Consider the following 18635-nt stretch of genomic DNA (forward strand, 5'->3'; position numbering starts at 1 on the left):
GCCTTCTGCTAGCTTTTGAATGTGTTTGCTCTTGCTTCTCTAGTTCTTTTAACTGTGATGTTAGGGTGTCAATTTTAGATCTTTCCTGCTTTCTCTTGTGGGCATTTAGTGCTATAAATTTCCCTCTACACACTGCTTTAAATGTGTCCCAGAGATTGTGGTATGTTGTATCTTTGTTCTCATCGGTTTCAAAGAACATCTTTATTTCTGCTTTCATTTCGTTATGTACCCAGTAGTCATTCAGGAGCAGGTTGTTCAGTTTCCGGTTTTGATTGAGTTTCTTAGTCCTGAGTTCTAGTTTGATTGCACTGTGGTCTGAGAGACAGTTTGTTATAATTTCTGTTCTTTTACATGTGCTGAGGAGTGCTTTACTTCCAACTATGTGGTCAATTTTGGAATAAGTGCGATGTAGTGCTTAGAAGAATGTATATTCTGTTGATTTGGGGTGGAGAGTTCTGTAGATGTCTATTAGGTCCGCTTGGTACAGAGTTGAGTTCAATTCCTGGATATCCTTGTTAACTTTCTGTCTCATTGATCTGTCTAATGTTGACAGTGGGGTGTTAAAGCCTCCCATTATTATTGTATGGGAGTCTAAGTCTCTTTGTAAGTCTCTAAGGACATGCTTTATGAATCTGGGTATTCCTGTATTGGGTGCATATATATTTAGGATAGCTAGCTCTTCCTGATGAATTGATCACTTTACCATTATGTAATGGCATTTTTTGTCTCTTTTGATCTTTGATGGTTTAAAGTCTGTTTTATCAGAGACTAGTATTGCAACCCCTGCTTTTTTTGTTTTCCATTTGCTTGGTAGATCTTCCTCCATTCATTAATTTTGAGCCTATGTGTGTCTCTGCATGTGAGATGGGTCTCCTGAATACAGCAAACTGATGGGTCTTGACTCTTTATCCAGTTTGCCAGTCTGTGTCTTTTAATTGGACCATTTAGTCCATTTACATTTAAGGTTAATATTGTTATGTGTGAACTTGATCCTATCATTATGACAGCTGGTTATTTTGCTCGTTAGTTGATGCAGTTTCTTCCTAGCATCGATGGACTTTACATTTTGGCATGTTTTTGCAAAGGCTGGTACCTGTTGTTCCTTTCCATGTTTAGTGCTTCCTTCAGGAGCTCATATTTTTATTTATCTGCATTGATAAGAAGTAAATCAAGCTTTGCTAATGTTTGATATGTAGATTCCACTCTTACCCTTACTTGGTCCATACATGGGTAAAAAAGATACTTTGAGGGAAGATTGGGAGTTCTAGAACATGGAGAATTTGACAGCTCCAACTCATTGCCTGGTCCATGAGCCCAGCTAAATGAATTTTAAATTATGTTGTGTTAGTTTGAATTAAACTAACTCAAGATGGATGCATGGCTTAAATATTCCAGAGAACATAAATCAAACATAATTTTAGTGAACTTTTCAAAAATTGCAGAGCTTGCCCTTCTATTCTTACTGCAAGCACGTTCTCAGCCACATTGCGAAGTAAAAACAATGATAATATATCTTATAAGAAGTCAGCTCCCCAAAATTGACTTTTTAGTATGTGGATGTACACCTTCTTCTGTCAACAACAGAAGGCCCTAAATAGATATTGTGTCTTAAGATATTAGCTAATGGTGGTATAAAGCCATCACCATTAGCAAAACATTTTAAAGGAATATTTGCTTCATCTTCTTATAACTCTTTGGTGTATGTTTTATAATGTGCATAAATACTAATATAGAGACATAGTAAATGATGGGCATCTTTAAAAACCAACAAGAATTTGCTATTAAAATGTGTGGAAACTCTTACAGAAGCGCATAGTCCTCAGGATCTGCTTTTCTTTTGGTTTTATTTTAGAAGGCAGAGGAAATACCTAAAAAGGCAGACACACTTAAAAAGATGTAAATATAGTACACTTGGTATAAAGGTGTTAAAGGAGAATAAATGGTGATTTGAGGGTTTTGGAAACACTTTCTGGAAAAGACAACGTCTGAACTGAATTTTGAAGAAGGAGTGATGGTTAGCTCAAGGAAGAGAGGTGGGAAAGGGATTTCATATAACCAAGATGTGAAAAGCATGAAATGCATTTAGTATTCAGTGGATTTCAAGTAGCCTAATAGTCCTAGAGTGTGAAAGAAGAGAAGTAGTGTAGCTAGAGAGGATTCCAGGGATATAGATAGGAGCCATGTCCATGTGTGCCAAAGACCCTGGACTCTATTCAGCTGGCACTGGGAAGCCAATAAAGCTTAATAGTGGGAAGTCAGATTTGTACTTTACATAAATCCCTCTAGCTACAATATGGAGGGAAGATGGATATTAGAACATAACACATGGTCACTGTAATAAACTTAATTGGTATTGGATGGGAATCAGGACAAGACAATCCAAAAGTAGACTGAAGTACATGTAGAAATGTGATATGTGACAAGAAGGATAATTCTATTCAGTGAGGAGGCAATAGGATTATTTAATAGTGCTGGCACAAATAGACATTCATCTGGAGGAAAATAAAAATAGACCCCCATCTTATTTTTAAAAATTTATTTGACACTTATACACACTCATTAACACTTATAAATATAAAAACCAAACTTAGAAATAAATTATAAATAGGCCAAATACATAGTTTCAAAAACCAATAAAAATCTTGCAGAAAAAGGTAGGATTTACATCTACAATTTAGCGGTGGAAAACTGCATCTTAATCAACAATGGAGACTCAAAAATTATAGTTGAACTGATAGACATTTTTGATTCTGTGAAAATTAATATAATGTGTAGGCAAAAGTTTCCATAAAGTCAATAAAGGATTGTTCTAGATAACTATTAATGTACATGACATAATAAGGATAATATTTATAATGTGCTGGTTGAGTTCTCTGGGAAGCATATGGAGTTAGGGGTGCAAAAGGTTTATTGGGGAGTAAAATATTTGGGGGAAAAGGGAGGAGCAGGTGGTGCCATCACTCTTGTTACAAGCTGACTCAGCCAGCCAAGTGGGAGTTGTGGAGCAAGGATGTCTGTTGGTGGAGTCCTGTGATGGTGGAAATGGAGAGAGGCATGCCCTCAGCTATCACTGCCTCACTCATTCATTGGCCATGGGCTGCCTGAATAAGAACATTATGATATTGGTTCAAATTTGAGGTAGACCCTGAATAAGTGAATAGCTGCAGGCTGTCAGTGAACCATACTCCTCGCAGCTGGGGACTGAGTCCTTTATCGTAGCAGGGTCTGGGTGTGGCAACTCCATGTTTGCCACAAAACTCTTAGAAAATCCTGAGAAAATGGCATTTGATTCAGTAGAAAATAGGGCAAAGCACATTTGTAGACAATTTACTGAAGATCAAGACCAAATGGCCAAGAAACATTGGAAACAATACTTAGTAATCTGGAAAGTGAAAATTAAAATAACAATAGACTATAACTTTATACCTATAATAGTCACAGAAATTAATGAGAGCTACAATACTTTTTAAGGTGGAATGTGAAGTATTGTAGCTCTTTGGGAAAGCTATCAGGCATTATCTATCAAAGGTAGATATACCCCTTAGACCCTAAAATTTGACTCCTGGGAATCTATTTTATACAAATAAAACCTTTGGTTGATATATATATATATATATATATATAAATGATTTTTACAACATTGTTTGCAGTTGTGAAAAACTAGAAATAAATTGAATACCCTAAATAGGGCAAGGGCTGAATGAATTATGATATATTCACACCATGGAATACTATGCAATTATTTAAAAGAATGAATTAGTAGCTATTGCAGAAGAGGTGGTGGGATTTTTTACTAGCTCTTATTGAATGAAAAAAGAAAGATGCAGAGGAGTATTGTATTGGTCTGTTCTCATTGCTGCAAAGATTCTATCTGAGACTGGGTAATTTAAAAGGAAATGAGGTTTAATCGACTCATAGTTCAGCGTGGCTGGGGAGGCCTCAGGAAACTCTCGGTAATGGTGGAAGGGGAAGCAAACATGTCCTTCTTCACAGGGTGGCAGGAAGGAGAATGAATGAATACCCAGTGAAGGGGGAGGCCCCTTTTAAAACCATCAGATCTTGTGAGAACTAAGGATGGGGGAAACCATCCCCATGATTCAAGTATCTTCACCTGGTCCCTCCCAGAACACATGTGGATTATGGGAACTCAAGATGAGATTTGCATTGGGATATAGCCAAACCATATCATTCCACTCTTGGCTCCTCCCAAATCTCATGTCCTCACAGTTCAAAACATAATCATGGCCTTCCAACAGTTCCCCAGAGTCTCAACTCATTCCAGCATTAACTCAAAAGTCCAAGTCCAAAATCTCATCTGAGACAAGGCAAGTCTCTTCCATCTATGAGTCCGTAAAAATCAAAAGCAAGTTAGTTACTTCTTAGATACAATGGGGGTACAGGCATTGGGTAAATACACCTGTTCCAAATGGGAGAAATTGGCCAAAACAAAGGGGCTACAGGCCCCATGCAAGTCCAGAATCCAATAGCACAGTCACTAAACCTTAAAGTTCCAAAATGATCTCCTTTGACTCCATGTCTCACATCCAGGGCACACTGATGCAAGAGGTGGGTTCCCATGGCCTTGGGCAGCTTGGCCTTTGTGACTTTGCAGGGTACAGTACCCCCCTCCTGGCTGCTTTCACAGGCTGGCACTGAGTGTCTGCACCTCTTCCAGGTGCATGGTGCAAGCTGTAGGTGAATATACCATTCTGGGGTCTGGAGGACGGTGGCCCTCTTCTCACAGCTCCACTAGGCAGTGCCCTTGTGGGGGCTCTGTGTGGGGGCTCCAATCCCACATTCCTCTTCTGCACTGCCCTAGCAGAGGTTCTCCATGAGGGCTTTGCCACTGCAGCAAACCTCTGCCTGGACATCCAGGGGTTTCCATACATCCTCTGAAATCTAGGTGGAGGTTTCCAAACCTCAAGTTTTGACTTCTGTGGACCCACAGGGTCAGCATCATGTGGAAGCTGCCAAGACTTGGGGCTTGCACCCTCTGAAACCATGGCCTGAGCTGTACCATGGCCCCTTTTACCCATGGCTAGAGTAGCTGGGATGCAGGGAACCAAGTCCCTAGGCTGCACACAGCAGGGGGTCCCTGGGCCTGGCCCACAAAACCATTTTTTTCCTCCTAGATCTCCAGACCTGCAATGGAAGGGGCTGCTGCAAAGTTCTCTGAAATGCCCTGGAGACATTTTCCCCATTGTCTTGGCAATTAGCATTTGGCTCCTCATTACTTATGCAAATTTCTGCAGTGGGCTTGAATTTCTTTCCAGAAAATGGGTTTTTCTTTTCTACTGCATTGTCAGGCTGCAAATTTTCCAAACTTTTATGCTCTCCTTCCCTTTTAAACGTAATTTCCAATTTCAGATCTCAATTTCAAAGTTCCACAGATCTCTAGGATGGGGGCAAAATGCCACCAGTCTCTTTGCGTAGCAAGAGTGACATTTACTTCAGTTCCCAATAAGTTGCTAATCTCCATTTGAGGCCACCTCAGCCTGGACTTTATTGTCCGTATCACTATCAGCATTTTGGTCAAAGCCATTCAAGTCTCTAGGAGGTTCCAAATTTTCCCACATCTTCCTATTTTGTGAGCCCTCCAAATCTCTAAGAAGTTCCAAACTTTCCCACATTTTCCTCTCTTTTTGTTGCATCCTCTAAACTGTTCTAACCTCTGCCTGTTACCCAGTTTCAAAGTTGTTTCCACATTTTTGGGTATCCTTATAGCAGCACCCCACTCTACCGATACCAATTTACTATATGAGTCTGTTCTCACATTGCTTCAAAGATACTACTGAGACTGGTAATTTATAAAGGAAGAAGGTTTAATTGATCACAGTTCAGAATTGCTGGGAAGGCCTCAGGAAATTCACAATCATGGTGGAAGGGGAGGCAAACATGTTCTTCACAGGGTGGCAGGAATGTGAATGAATGAACACCAAGTGAAGGGGGAAGCCCCTTATAAAACCATCAGATCTTGTGAGAACTAACTCACTGTCATGAGGATAGGATTGGGGAAACTGCCCCACGTGATTCAATGATCTCGACCTGGTTCCTCCCACAACAAGTGGGGATTATGGGAACTACAATTGAAGATGAGATTTGGGTGGGGCACATCCAAACCATATCAAGTATATATAAAATTATCTCTCTCCCACATTTTTTCTGCTAAACAATGATGAAATATACTTTATTTATATATCTATGTATACACACACACACACACACACACACACACACACATATACACAGATGAATGTTAACTTGAGTTACCTTGCAAGGAGTCGGGAGGGTTGATGTGGGTGGAAGAGGGAAGATATGTCCAAGACAGGCAAAAGAAGATATGAAAAAATTGTACCAAAAAAGCATACATATGATCTCATTATGCTATAATTTCTAAACCTAATAAGAAAGGCAGAATCGGGGCTTACACAGCTTGCAGTAAAGAGATAAATGAGAAAAATGGGTCACAGAAATGGAAATCACTATACGCAATTTTATTGGATATATAAAAGTCTTTAGTTTGTACCAGTTTACTAGATGCCAGAAATATTTACTGGCTATATATAAATCAAACAGTATCTGGCCATATGAACTGAAAATGAAAGCATGGTTGTGGAAAGCACAGGGCTTTCAGTAAACTTACATATGTCTATCACTCAGCAGAGGCTAGGTTATATTACAGTGACAAATGACCCTCAAATCCAAGTGGTTTACAACAAAGGATGCTTTATTGCTCATGTTATGTGTCTGTTATAGATTGGTTTCAGTTCTGCTCCATGCCACTTTCACTCAGGATTCAGCCCCTATCTGGTGAACAATCTAGAGGCGGAGAAAATGAGATCATAGTTAAATTTATGCTGGCTTTTAAAGCTTCTGCTTTGAAGGGGGTTCTTTCACTGGTCAAAGCAAGTCACATGACTGAGACCACTGTCAATGAGATGAGGATGTATGACCCTCCTGCAGGGAGGATCAGTAAACATCCCCCAGGGTATAAAGATCTGCTTTATGACAAAGAGTGTTAATGAAGTGTTTCCGTGTGATCACAGTAGTGAATGTTATTAATGATTGGTGGATTAATGAGTGGTGAGAATTAAGAGGAGAAATAAGAGGAAATACATTGTGTATGCTACTTTTTAGAATTAAATAAATGTTATTTTTATTATCCACTGGGTGTTAAGTATAAAGACACTCTTTTTGATTTTTTGTTTCAATCACAGATCACAGACCATCTCATCACATTTTCATAAAACAAAGTAAAATCCCTTTAATTCATATTCTGAATATAGAAAAATTATGATAGGCAGAAGGGTAAAATTTTAACTACATATTTTATTTTTCTGAATTTTAGAATTCACAGCAGTTTATTGATAAGAAATATAATGATCATCACAAATCAGAAAACAGATTCCTTCCTTTATAAATTATAGTATAAAATAGTACTGTTTTGTGCTTTTTGCCCAGAGTTTAAGTATTTGCTTGTTAAAGAATCTTCCAAATAGATTTTATCTGCAGCTATTAGTTTAGTTATTAAATTTTTATTTTGGTTAGGAAAAAATTTGAAGAAAGTGCTGCAACCTCTTATTACACAAAATGTACAGTACTTCTTACTCGTTATTCTATTTCACAAGTTAAATTAAATTTCAGTCCTTTACTGTTGTCTAATATTTCAGATGTTTCCTACAACATACTTAAACAAAATTTCAAAAACAATCGTAACATTATCTGAAATGTTTCACCAGTGCAATTTATACAGAACAGTGAATGGCAAAAGTCCCAAGTGTGGTTCAACAGCTGTTGCTCCTCTACTGTGGGCTGAGTAGAGGCAGTTGTATCCATGGTGACCTATATGACTTAGTGAGAGTGGGAACTGCGGGATTCTCACAGGGGTTAATGACAGAGCAAACGCTGGAAAGCCAGCTTTCATCAAGAATTTGGCCTCAAATGGCTTTTTTCTTTTTTTAAAAAAACAAAGGATTCACTTTTTCTAACTCCTTATTTTGTAAAGCAGACAAACTTCATATTGTGCTTAACAAAAGAGCTATATACCTAAAAACTAACTCGGAAAAAAAGGGCTTACAAAACAAACTATATTTCACTTTTGTCCTATATTTTAATGTAAAACGTGCATTATGATTTTATATTTATTCAAATACTGCATTCTGCTTCTTCCTGCCAAAAGGTTTAAGGTAGACTAGAACAAAGGCATATGAATAAAGTCTATAAAATAGGTGTAAGAGTCTTATACATTATGAGTGGAGAAAAGAAGTGCATTAGAAAAAGAAATATGACTCTGCAGTTTCTTTCAGTGGGCCCTATGACACTAAAAAGCATTAATAAACTTCATACCTTGGCATAAGTTGGAGGATTAAAACCCCACCATCATGTAGGTGATTTCGATTTGCGGAATGCACCTGGGATTTGGGGGCTGGAGGGGAGGAGGAACCTATTGTATATTCACTTCTGCATTGAAAATATCAGGCATTGGGTGTATATCTGGTTTGAAAAGGTTTCTGTCATAACTTTGTATCTGGAAAAGATGCCAGTTGTCAAATAAAACAGAGAATCAAGTTTTTATGGGGGCCTTATTGGTGCCATTTCAGTGGTGCTTTTCATAAGTGCCTCTGGCTTCTGCATCAGTGGGGGAAAAATCATGACATGAGCTCCACCTCCAGGATCCATGTCAAAGTAAGTTAATACATAGAAAATAAATCAACACTGTCTATTTTTAAAAGACCTTTGCCATGCACAATACAGACTACTACCAGAGGATTGGCCTGGAGCTCTTGATAGTGCCTTAGTCCCAGGGTCTTCATGGGGTAATTCCTGAGGGAATGGTGCCAATGGATAGAGGCCCAGGCATTCTGCTCTCCTGCAGACAGTAGAGGTTTCTAAAACTCCGAAAGAAGCAGCAGTAATCAGATATTGAAGAACATCGGCTGTAATTAAAGATTTCTTAGATTTATTGCCTTTCAGTACTTTAAAGATTCATTAAACTGGGGAATCTAGACCTATTATAAGCAATTCGTAACTTCTCATTTTTGTAGGACTGTTATAATGGAGCACACTTTACTTGTTCTTTGAAATAAGATTAGTTGATTTTTATGTTTTAGTTACTGAAATTTCTTAATTCCTAATATAAGTGACAAAGAAATAACTTTCAAGAAAAAATGTGAATTTCAAAGAGGTCATATATCAAGTTTTGCTTATCTTTAATTGACTTGTATGTATTTACTCTACTATAATATTCACTCTACAAATTACAAAGTCTGTTTTCTTGAGCTAGCAAAGCAAAAAGATCACCATGTATATTGGGGAGGGCTATGACTGAATATAAAGATGCATGCAACTTAACTGAAAATGCTGTATGTCCTCTTCTTTGATTATGTGCAATGCGTCTTTTAACTTATTATGAGAACTGTCTCAATATAAAAATATTTTTCTTACACATATGTGAATGAGATGATAAATGTGTTTCCTCACTTACTAATGAATCAGTCATACTGGTGGTCCATGTGGATGACATAAAGGTCATGCCGATGTTGAGAGAAGAGGTTGTCATGGTTAATATGAGTGGTCCCAGGTCTGAAGGCGTGGCTCTTCATTCTCCAGGACAGCTACTGGACTTGTATCTTATGAGAGCTTTGAGTAGCAGGAAGAATGTAGGCTTTGAAGTCACTAACTTGGCCTCAAATGCTGGTTCCTTCACTTCCTAGTTGGCTATAACTTCAAGCAAGCTACTTGACCCTTTTGATCCTCAGTTTTCTTATCTGTGAAGTGGAGATCAGAATACTGCAGAGAGGATTATCTGGTACATAGAAAGCAGTTATCAAAGAGATAGTTCTTTCCCCCCACTATGACTTCCTGGTAGTATATGGAAAGTCTTAATATTTTCACTGGGTTTTTCTCAGGCCCATCGTTCTGGACTTCATGGCTGGAAGGACTATATTGACATATCTAGTCTTTTAGTCTGGTCTAGGTATTTTCAGGACTGCTAGAACTTGCTTAGTTCTTATTGGTTGTCTTTTAGTCTAATTCTAGACTTCAAGTCATTCAAATTAATAAGTGCCCTTCTTCTAAGATTTGTAGCTGCTTGGTCTGGACCTGTTCTGATTTCTGCTGTAAAATGGAATTCTAGGATCCTTGAGGATGAGAAGTTCTACCATGCAGACAGTGACAGAACCATTTTTCTTTATCAGATTGATTATTTTATTTAGTCACAGGACTGCAAAAGTCTTCTGTCCATAAATATTTATTGAGTGCTTACTCTGTTCCAGACATAGTTCTGGGAGCTAGAGATACAGCAATGAATAAAATCGCAAGGTCTTTAGGCACACAGAGATTGCATTCTACATTGCAGTGAGGCAGATAGGGGGAAAGTAAAACAGAATATGTAAGTAAACAATTCCATGGAAAAGACAGTTTGTTCACAGTGCTAAAATCCTGTGAGAAGACAAAACACAGTAATACGAGTGACATGGTACGTATTGAGGGTTGTAGGGGCAACATGAGATTTGTAGTTAGAGAGTCCTTTCTGATGTAGTAACATTTGAATTTCCTGCTCGTTACTATTATTCACATAATAATATTGTCTAGTTGAAAGATAAAACATTTTGCAAGTTATGTGCTGTACTTTCTGGCTTCTGTTTCTTTTTTTTTTTTTTTTTTTTTAGATCACTGACCTTGAATGTTTGCTAATAAAGTGATGCTAATTTTAATATTTGTAAAAATAATTATCATAATGGTATACAAGTCTGTAGGATGAGGAACTTATAAATGACATTAATATCCTATAACAAGATGAGTGAGATAGAGGCAATTTTACATTTTTCAGAGGACAACCCAAGAATGGGACTTTTATTAGAGTAACAAAGAAAAATGAAGCACTGACAACTGTAAATGACAGAAGTCAAATGTAATAATAGTTGAATATCAAAGAAAAAAGTGATAGCCTAAAATAAGATATATTTCTGAGGATAGTAATTAAAAATATTTCCTATATAGCGTAGAAGGGAATTCTCTGAACTAAAGGAGATGGAAGATACGTATGGTTGTTTTAAGTCTGGGTACATTTTATTTTCCTCGTGTAGTCTGTGTGTTATAAAGGCATACCCGTTGAAAAGGAAACTTTTGTTGGGTTACCCCTCCTGTCTTTTAAAGATCGGGGGAAAAAGAAGCCTTTGCTGTTATAGATGCAGTTCTCAGAATCTCACTAGAGGGTGGTGTTGGTTCTAAAACCGGAGGTCACTGCTGCTCTCTACAGTACATTCATTACTAGGCTGCACTTATGTTTAAAGAAAAGGTAAAGTCAAGCCTTCTCAGTCTTCCCTAGTAGTTGGTAAATGTCAAATCTGAAACCTCCCAAGTGCCCCTGCCAGTTCTGGCTGGTTGTAGCCCAGAGGAGACAGATAAAGTAGTGAAGAGATTATCAGAGGAGTTGGGTGGCGGATTCTAATTTCGGCTCCCGCACTAACTAGTAGACAAGGCTCCCTGGGCCTTTGTCTCGACTGTAAAACAAAAATGATGTCCTAGTTGATCCCTAAATCCCCATACATCTCTACAATTATGAGATTCAAACCAAATTGTTGGTCTAAAATGCTGAATAATTTCTCATGCTCTTAGCCAGACTAAGGAACAAGTAAAACCTCAAATTATTAAATTATTAATAATTAAGATACAATGTAATAAGTGAGGTTTAATACAGATTCTAATATCAAAGAAGTTTAAAATTAAAATGCCAAGTCTTTTGTCTTGCCAGGGAGCCTTAGAGCCATGGTTTGTATCTGAGCATTCTGTGGATAATTTCAGTGACTTAATGTATCATCCAAAGATCTCTCCCTTCTTGGTTGCTAGCTTACTGGAAATGAGTAAAATATGTTTTCATATAGGATTATATAGAGAAAGGAAGCTGAACCATTGTCAAATAGGAATGTTTTAGGATAGAGACTAAACTCCCCACCTGCATTTATCTGACTTGGATTGTAGCTGTGCTTTGTTAAGAGTCAGTCTTCGGAGGGATTTAGTTGGTTCAGTTCCTTTCACCCTCATGTCTTTTCATCTGACTCCTCTTCCTTGTTATATTTACTCACATTGCAGAATGAACTTAGAATCCTTTCCTGGAACCCGAAGCAAATTATGGAACCCCGAGATCCCAGTAAGCCTTAGTTTATCTCTGCAAGGACTTGACTTCTAAGAATTGGCCTGAGAGCCTGCAATTAGCCTCTGACCACGCGAAGCTTCACCCTGTCACCCCAAACGCTGGGACATTCATACTCAGTACCTCCTTTCCTCCAAATTGCTTTGTTTGGCAGAAGGTTTCTTTCTCCCCCTTCCTTCCCCCCAACCTGGATTTTGTTGCATTTCAGGCTCGTTTAGCAAATCTAAACTTCCTAAAATATGCACGGAGCGCCTCCGGGTTCGCACACGCGCGCGCGCGCACACACCCTGGCTCGAGTACACCAGCCCCGCTGGGCCGGCTCCCAGTTGCAGAACACATTCCATTCTTCGCGCTCAGGCACACCCCTCCGCAGTGAGGATTGGTCGGGCCGAGCCCCCTCGGCGAGGCGAGGCTCCTAAGAGGCCCAGACGCCTGCCAATCCCCACGGGCTGTCAAAACAAGTCTCCCTCCCTGTCACAACAGAGCTGAGTGGAGGCCGCCGCCGCCGCCGCCGCCGCCGCCGCACTTCCTAGGACCGCTGCGCCGCAGTCCGCGGGCAGGTGGCGGGTGCGCCCGGCCGCAGTCGCCCGGCTCTGGCCCCTATCGGGCCGCGGGCGTCCAGGCTCCAGAGGCCGCCTGGCTGGGCGCCCAGTGCCTTTTGTCTGGCGCAGAGCCGGCGTTTGCATCACATTTCGGATACCTCTCTCTCTTTTTTCGCCTCTCCTTCTTACTCCCGCCACCGTCCCCCCGCCGGACTGCTAGCCTCCTAGACCAAAGCCCGAGGACGTCTCTGCCCGAGCGATGTCCCCTCTCCAGAAAGTTGCCGCCGCCGCCGCCGCCGCCGCCACCGCCGCCGCTGGGCGGTGAAACAAAGTCTGGCGGGGCCGCCTCCCTGTGCAGGAGCGCACCAGTGCCTAGCGGCTGGACTCCGCTGCCGGGCGTCCCGCCTTCTCCCGGGGAGCCCGAAACGCGCCAGGCCATGGCCGAGGGCGCGGCCGGCAGGGAGGATCCGGCGCCGCCTGACGCGGCGGGGGGCGAAGACGACCCCCGAGTGGGCCCGGATGCCGCCGGGGACTGCGTGGCGGCGGCCTCTGGGGGCCGGATGAGGGACCGTCGCAGCGGGGTCGCACTGCCGGGCACCGCGGGGACCCCAGCGGACAGCGAGGCGGGCCTCCTGGAGGCGGCACGGGCGACCCCTCGGCGCAGCAGCATCATCAAGGTAAGCGAAGCCGCGCCGCACCGGGAGCGTGGCTGTGGGTGATGGGCGGGTGGGGGACCCAGGCAGGATGTGCGGTGTCCGGAGGCATCCAGGCTCGGCATTGTTTTCTCCCATCTCCTTCAACGCCAAACCTTCCTTCCTCATCCGGAGGTTCCCAGACTTAGCTGTCAGCCGTGAGACGCACAAGTGACTTCCCCCCCCCCCCCCCCCCGACAGCAGAGGAAAAGTTCCGCTTTGCGTCTTTGCGTTCTGATGGATGCTTTCCCTCATTTTCTCTGCAAGCTTCACTAAACCGTTGATGGAGGGAGGAAGGGAGTATTCAGAATAAATGTAGACCCACCGGATGGTTGTGCATTGCTTTCCAGCGAAGGGTGAGCTTTTCCCGTACAATGAAGAAAATGCACAGCTTACTCTCAAGTGAAAAAAAAAATCCCCTCTAGACTTAAATGATCCCGAAATTCCAAGACATGTGAACTTTCCCGGTAGGCAGGTAGAGTTTTGAGTGGACCCTGCACCACAGTAAAGAGCAATGCAAGAGCCCAGAGTTTTTGCACTGCAGAAAGCGCAACCGGAAAGCAATCAATCCTCCAAGCATTATCCCTTGTCCTTGTGGTTACCACCACATCCAGGGAAAACGCTTCCTGACCCGCTAATCACCTCGCAGAATTTCTCTCCATTCATTTGGCAAGGAATTTGTAAACCTTTTTCCTCCCCTTTCTCTTTCCATCTTCCTTCCACTTGGTGCTTGTTTCTTCTATTTGAGATTTCCTCTTTTGGGAGCATGACTTTGGGGTAAGGTTATTTGGGTAAGAACCCTCGCACAGGCTCCGGAAAAGGGCCTTAGTGTAAATGCAATCAATCATATGCATGTCAAATTAAAATTGATTTTGGTGGAGCAGTCAGTATAAAACGATATATATGTAAGTATATATATGAATGACAATGAAAGATGGACTTTGACTTACTATTGAATTTATTGGGTTCACTAATATATTCAAAAGCTCTGTTCAGGGTTAAGCGGCGTAACCAGTCCATCATGCATGTTCCAAACTCCCAGCACCAGCTTAGGTAGACTGACCACAGAATGTGGCTCCAGTATAGTCTTTTTCCCAACACTGACACATGGAAGTTTAAAATCAGTGGAGAAGTTTCTATAATATAGAAAGAAGAGTGGGTGGTAATTACAAATGACTTGGAGTAGTTTCTGTTATGTTGTGGCTTTTTGATTATGTGACAGGAGTGTTCTATTCTGGGTGTGAATTTGGACAAACGGAAATTACTATTTTGTTTTTAAACCACAGGTCAGAAAGCATACTGTTTTGAAACTTAAAAAACATCACAATTAGGAAACACATATATTTTGGATTCTACGATATTGATACTACGTGGTGTCCTGTGTGTGTAAAACAGGCACCACAAGAGACTTTAAAATATATGACAATAAAGAGCAAAAGGCTCTATAATGTTGTAAAAAACAAAAGTCATGGAATATAAGGAATATACAAATTCTTGCAACTGAGTTTGCCACTTTGGAATTGTACTATGCTGGTTTATATTCTCCAAAGGGTCGTTGCTGAGTAATGGTGCCTCTTTTGTTTTAAAGTTTCTTTCTGTGACAAAAAAGAAGGGAGACAACAGAGTATTAACTTGATTTTCCCCCATTTAATAGTGAATGCAATTAACATTTGGTAAATGGCCTTTAAATATATTAGAAAATAAAGTGAATTATTATGTTAGGTTTGTACTGAAAAAGTAACACATACATATAATTTTAAAAAATCAAATGTGGCAAAGGAGTGTGAAGGAAAGACCCTCAGACACTCCACATTCCCACTTACGTAGTCCACCCTCACAGATGTTAACACTTTCTTATGTATGCTTCCAAAATATTCCATGCATATGTAAGCATATATATCTATATGTGTCTATGATGAACTATAGCAGCGCCTGATTGATACAAAAAAATTTGGCTAGAGTTTTACAAGCCTCATAGCTTTAAACATTTTTGAAGCCTAGAGGGTAGTCTAAGGTCGTTGTGATGAACAAACTAATCTTCAAGGATAATCTGGTAGGTCTTTGGTGGGCAGCAGTCATTGGGGTCTGTTCCCAGAGGCCTTAACGCCCTTCTAAGTGGAAAAAAAAGGCAGGTGGTAGGCTCTGTTCCACTCCTCCTCTGAGATCAAGAAACCTTTCTGTTGACGTTCTTGAATCTGCTGCCCCGTGGTTTTTTCCCTTTAGGAGAGTAAAAATGAGTTTCCAAAAAAAGTCTAGATCATATAAGAAATACATAGCACATGTTCTATATTGAGAGAAAACGCATTTTTCACAGTTTTGCCAAGAGATTTTTTAATTTGGAATTGAAATGTACACAAAAAGAAAAGCTTTAGTACATTTTATATCAATTAAAATATTAAATGCTGTTCCAAATAGCTGTAGTGCAGTAATAATTGATATTCATAATGCTGAGCCACTGAAAGGTTGTGAATCATCAAATATTAAATTCTTTTCAGCTCAATTTAAGGTATTGTTTCAGAATAGTGCTATCCTGCCAGAAAACAGACTGTCTTGTATATTAATAAAAAGAATGTTTTCTGTAAATTTGCCCTCCCTAATTTGTGAAAACATGTGTTTAGTTGAGAAAACAATTTCCTTCTGAGCTGAGGAAAACAATGACAACATTTATCTGTATGCATCTTCAGAAATTCTTTCTACTGTCATTGTGTTTCTTCCCCCTATATAACCAATGCTAGCTTTAAAAACATTCAATGTGAGAATTAAACTAAGTTTTAAAAAATCTGTCTACTTTTTCATATGTTTTTCTGTGTGATTGTTTCAATAGCATTGACATTGATAAATGCTGCATGTTTTTTGGTAAGTGCATTGTTATATACCACAATAATGCAATAGAATCCATTTTAATTTCTTCTTGGTGACTTGTGGTTTGAAATGACAAGTTGGATACCTGCAGTATTGATAATCCCTAACAGTTGTTTACTATTCTGCATTTAAATATATTTCCAATTAAGAAAAAAGGCCATTAATTTATCTGGTACTTGATATCTAACTTATAGTATTTAAAATATTTAACATTTTAGATTATAGCTTATAGCCATATAACTCTGTAATGTTTTCAAAATAGGAAGCAGCATAGCTTATTTACTATATTAGATGGTGGGAACTGAGCTACATATGTATTTTAAAAATAGCAGTTGATTTTTCTTCCATTGTGTGTAATACATTGACGGGTTCTACTTTTTTCGAGTTCCTTTTGTTCTACTTAAGAACAAATTCTCTAGGCAAGGAAGAATAGAAATTGTCACTTGGATCTCATGGACATGGGTGTTGAGGATGAAGATGGGAGTTGGGAATGAGGTGCTGAGACCTGCACTGGAGCAGCTACTTGGGTGTTGTTCATGTCTCATTATTTCATATCACGGCAAGTCTCGCTCTATCATGTCATCATGGGCTGGTATGGTGAATTTTTGAACTGCAGCCTCAAAAGTGCCCCTTGGGTACTAGTTGACTCCTATCAAGATTATGGCTTTCCTCAGAGGGGCAAGAGGAATGCAGTTCACATTAAGTTTCTACTGCTATGAGTCATATACTAAACTAGGAGCTTTAGTACATTTGTATCACTTAAACCTCACAGAAAACTCTCTAAACTAGGGAAGGGAGGCACAGAGAGCTACTGTTAAAATCTGGAGTGATGACTGAAAGTCACGTCTGCTTAATTTCAGAGTTTGTGCTCTTGGGTTGGCTCTCAGATGCAAGAAGTCCACAATCCACGAAAACTTTCTAGGTTAGAAACAACCTAAACACGTAAGACAGTGACAGAAGAGTATGCATCTTAGGTCCCACGGTTTGTGGGGTAAATTATCTTTTCTCAACCCTCTTTCCTTCAGTTCAGAACATTTGGAGCTTGAGGATTCTAGAAAGGGATTGCAACCTTTTCTGTCTTTGGCTATTTTGTGAGGCCTGTGCTGTACTTGAAAAGGCAGAGCAATCTGGCAGGTGTTCTGCTTGGCATCAATATATGGAGCTTACACCCTATTGTTTTACCCCAGGCCCACTTCCCCCATGTCCCTGCAGACAGTGGAGTTTGTGAAGCATTGCATTCTCTTTTAGGCTGATACGCAGGCGGAAAAAATACCTGGGTCATAGGAATATATATGAATCTAGGGGAGTAAGAAAATGGGGGATCTTCTTTTGGAGCTCTGAAAGTGTGTGTGTGTGTGTGTGTGTGTGTGTGTGTGTGTGTCTGTTTTTTTAAATAGGGACAGTTATGAGGGGAAATTAAATGTGATTAAAAATTAGTTAAAAATTGGCTGGGCGCGGTGGCTCAAGCCTGTAATCCCAGCACTTTGGGAGGCCGAGACGGGCGGATCACGAGGTCAGGAGATCGAGACCATCCTGGCTAACACGGTGAAACCCCGTCTCTACTAAAAAAATACAAAAAAACTAGCCGGGCGAGGTGGCGGGCACCTGTAGTCCCAGCTACTTGGGAGGCTGAGGCAGGAGAATGGCATGAACCCAGGAGGCGGAGCTTGCAGTGAGCCGAGATCCCGCCACTGCACTCCAACCTGGGTGACAGAGCAAGACTCCGTCTCAAAAAAAAAAAAAAATTTGTTAAAAATTTTAGGCACCCTTTGGATTATATAGGCATTTATCAGCATTTATAGATTTTATTCTCTACAAATATGTGTTAAAAGTTCCAAATAACCAACTTATGGATGGATTTTGGAGAAATAACCAGAGGAGCTGGCCAGCCTTTACTTTACCGTAAGTGTTGCTGAGAGTGTGCCCTGGTGTTTTCAGTTGCGGCTATCCTCCCGAGATGTGATTTGGCTGAATGAATGGCATGAACCTCTTAGGTAGATATGGTCTATGATCCCAGCAACTTCAGTTAGAATGTTACTTTCTGTCAAATTGCCATAGTAACATGGTCACATTTCACCTTAGGAGTGGCTTCGTCTAATTGCAGGGCCTTTCTGATGTGATTTCTTATAGCACCCCTCAAGAAAATGAAGAATAAACTTTAGGTAAACAGTCTTGTCATACTTTGATGAAAGGTTTTTGAAGTGTCTGTTGATTAGTGTTTGCTACTATTATTAGAATTTACAAAATTTGTTTTCTCTTTTGGAAAATATATTAAGGCTAAAAATGTTAGTTAATTACATAGCCATTGAGGGGTTAAACACACATTGTGATTGAGACTGAATAGTGTTTTCCCAACCTTTCCCTTTTTACAATGGAGAAAACAGC

At 40.3% G+C, this 18635-nt stretch overlaps 1 protein-coding gene and 1 long non-coding RNA gene across 3 annotated transcripts in view; one reads left to right on the plus strand and one right to left on the minus strand.

Annotated features, from left to right (window-relative positions):
• Positions 1 to 6736: 6736 nt before the first annotated feature.
• LOC108581377 lies at positions 6737 to 18232 on the minus strand. Its single transcript, XR_004176611.1, has 3 exons — positions 18152 to 18232; positions 8763 to 8888; positions 6737 to 6819 (listed from the first exon to the last, which is right to left on the minus strand). It is a non-coding gene; the product is annotated as an uncharacterized LOC108581377 (long non-coding RNA).
• The window catches only part of PLCL1 (phospholipase C like 1 (inactive)), a 347516-nt gene continuing 341521 nt past the window's right edge, over positions 12641 to 18635 (plus strand). The window contains exon 1 of one of the 2 annotated variants that reach the window (XM_003907771.5): positions 12641 to 13373. In XM_003907771.5, coding sequence (XP_003907820.3) covers positions 13134 to 13373 — 240 coding nt within the window. In that variant the 5' untranslated portion in view covers positions 12641 to 13133. The remainder of the gene's footprint in view (positions 13374 to 18635) is intronic. The other variant, XM_021923834.2, reaches the window with a different exon arrangement.

The sequence above is a fragment of the Papio anubis genome, chromosome 10, assembly GCF_008728515.1.
Source record: "Papio anubis isolate 15944 chromosome 10, Panubis1.0, whole genome shotgun sequence".
Taxonomy (NCBI): Eukaryota; Metazoa; Chordata; class Mammalia; order Primates; family Cercopithecidae; genus Papio; species Papio anubis.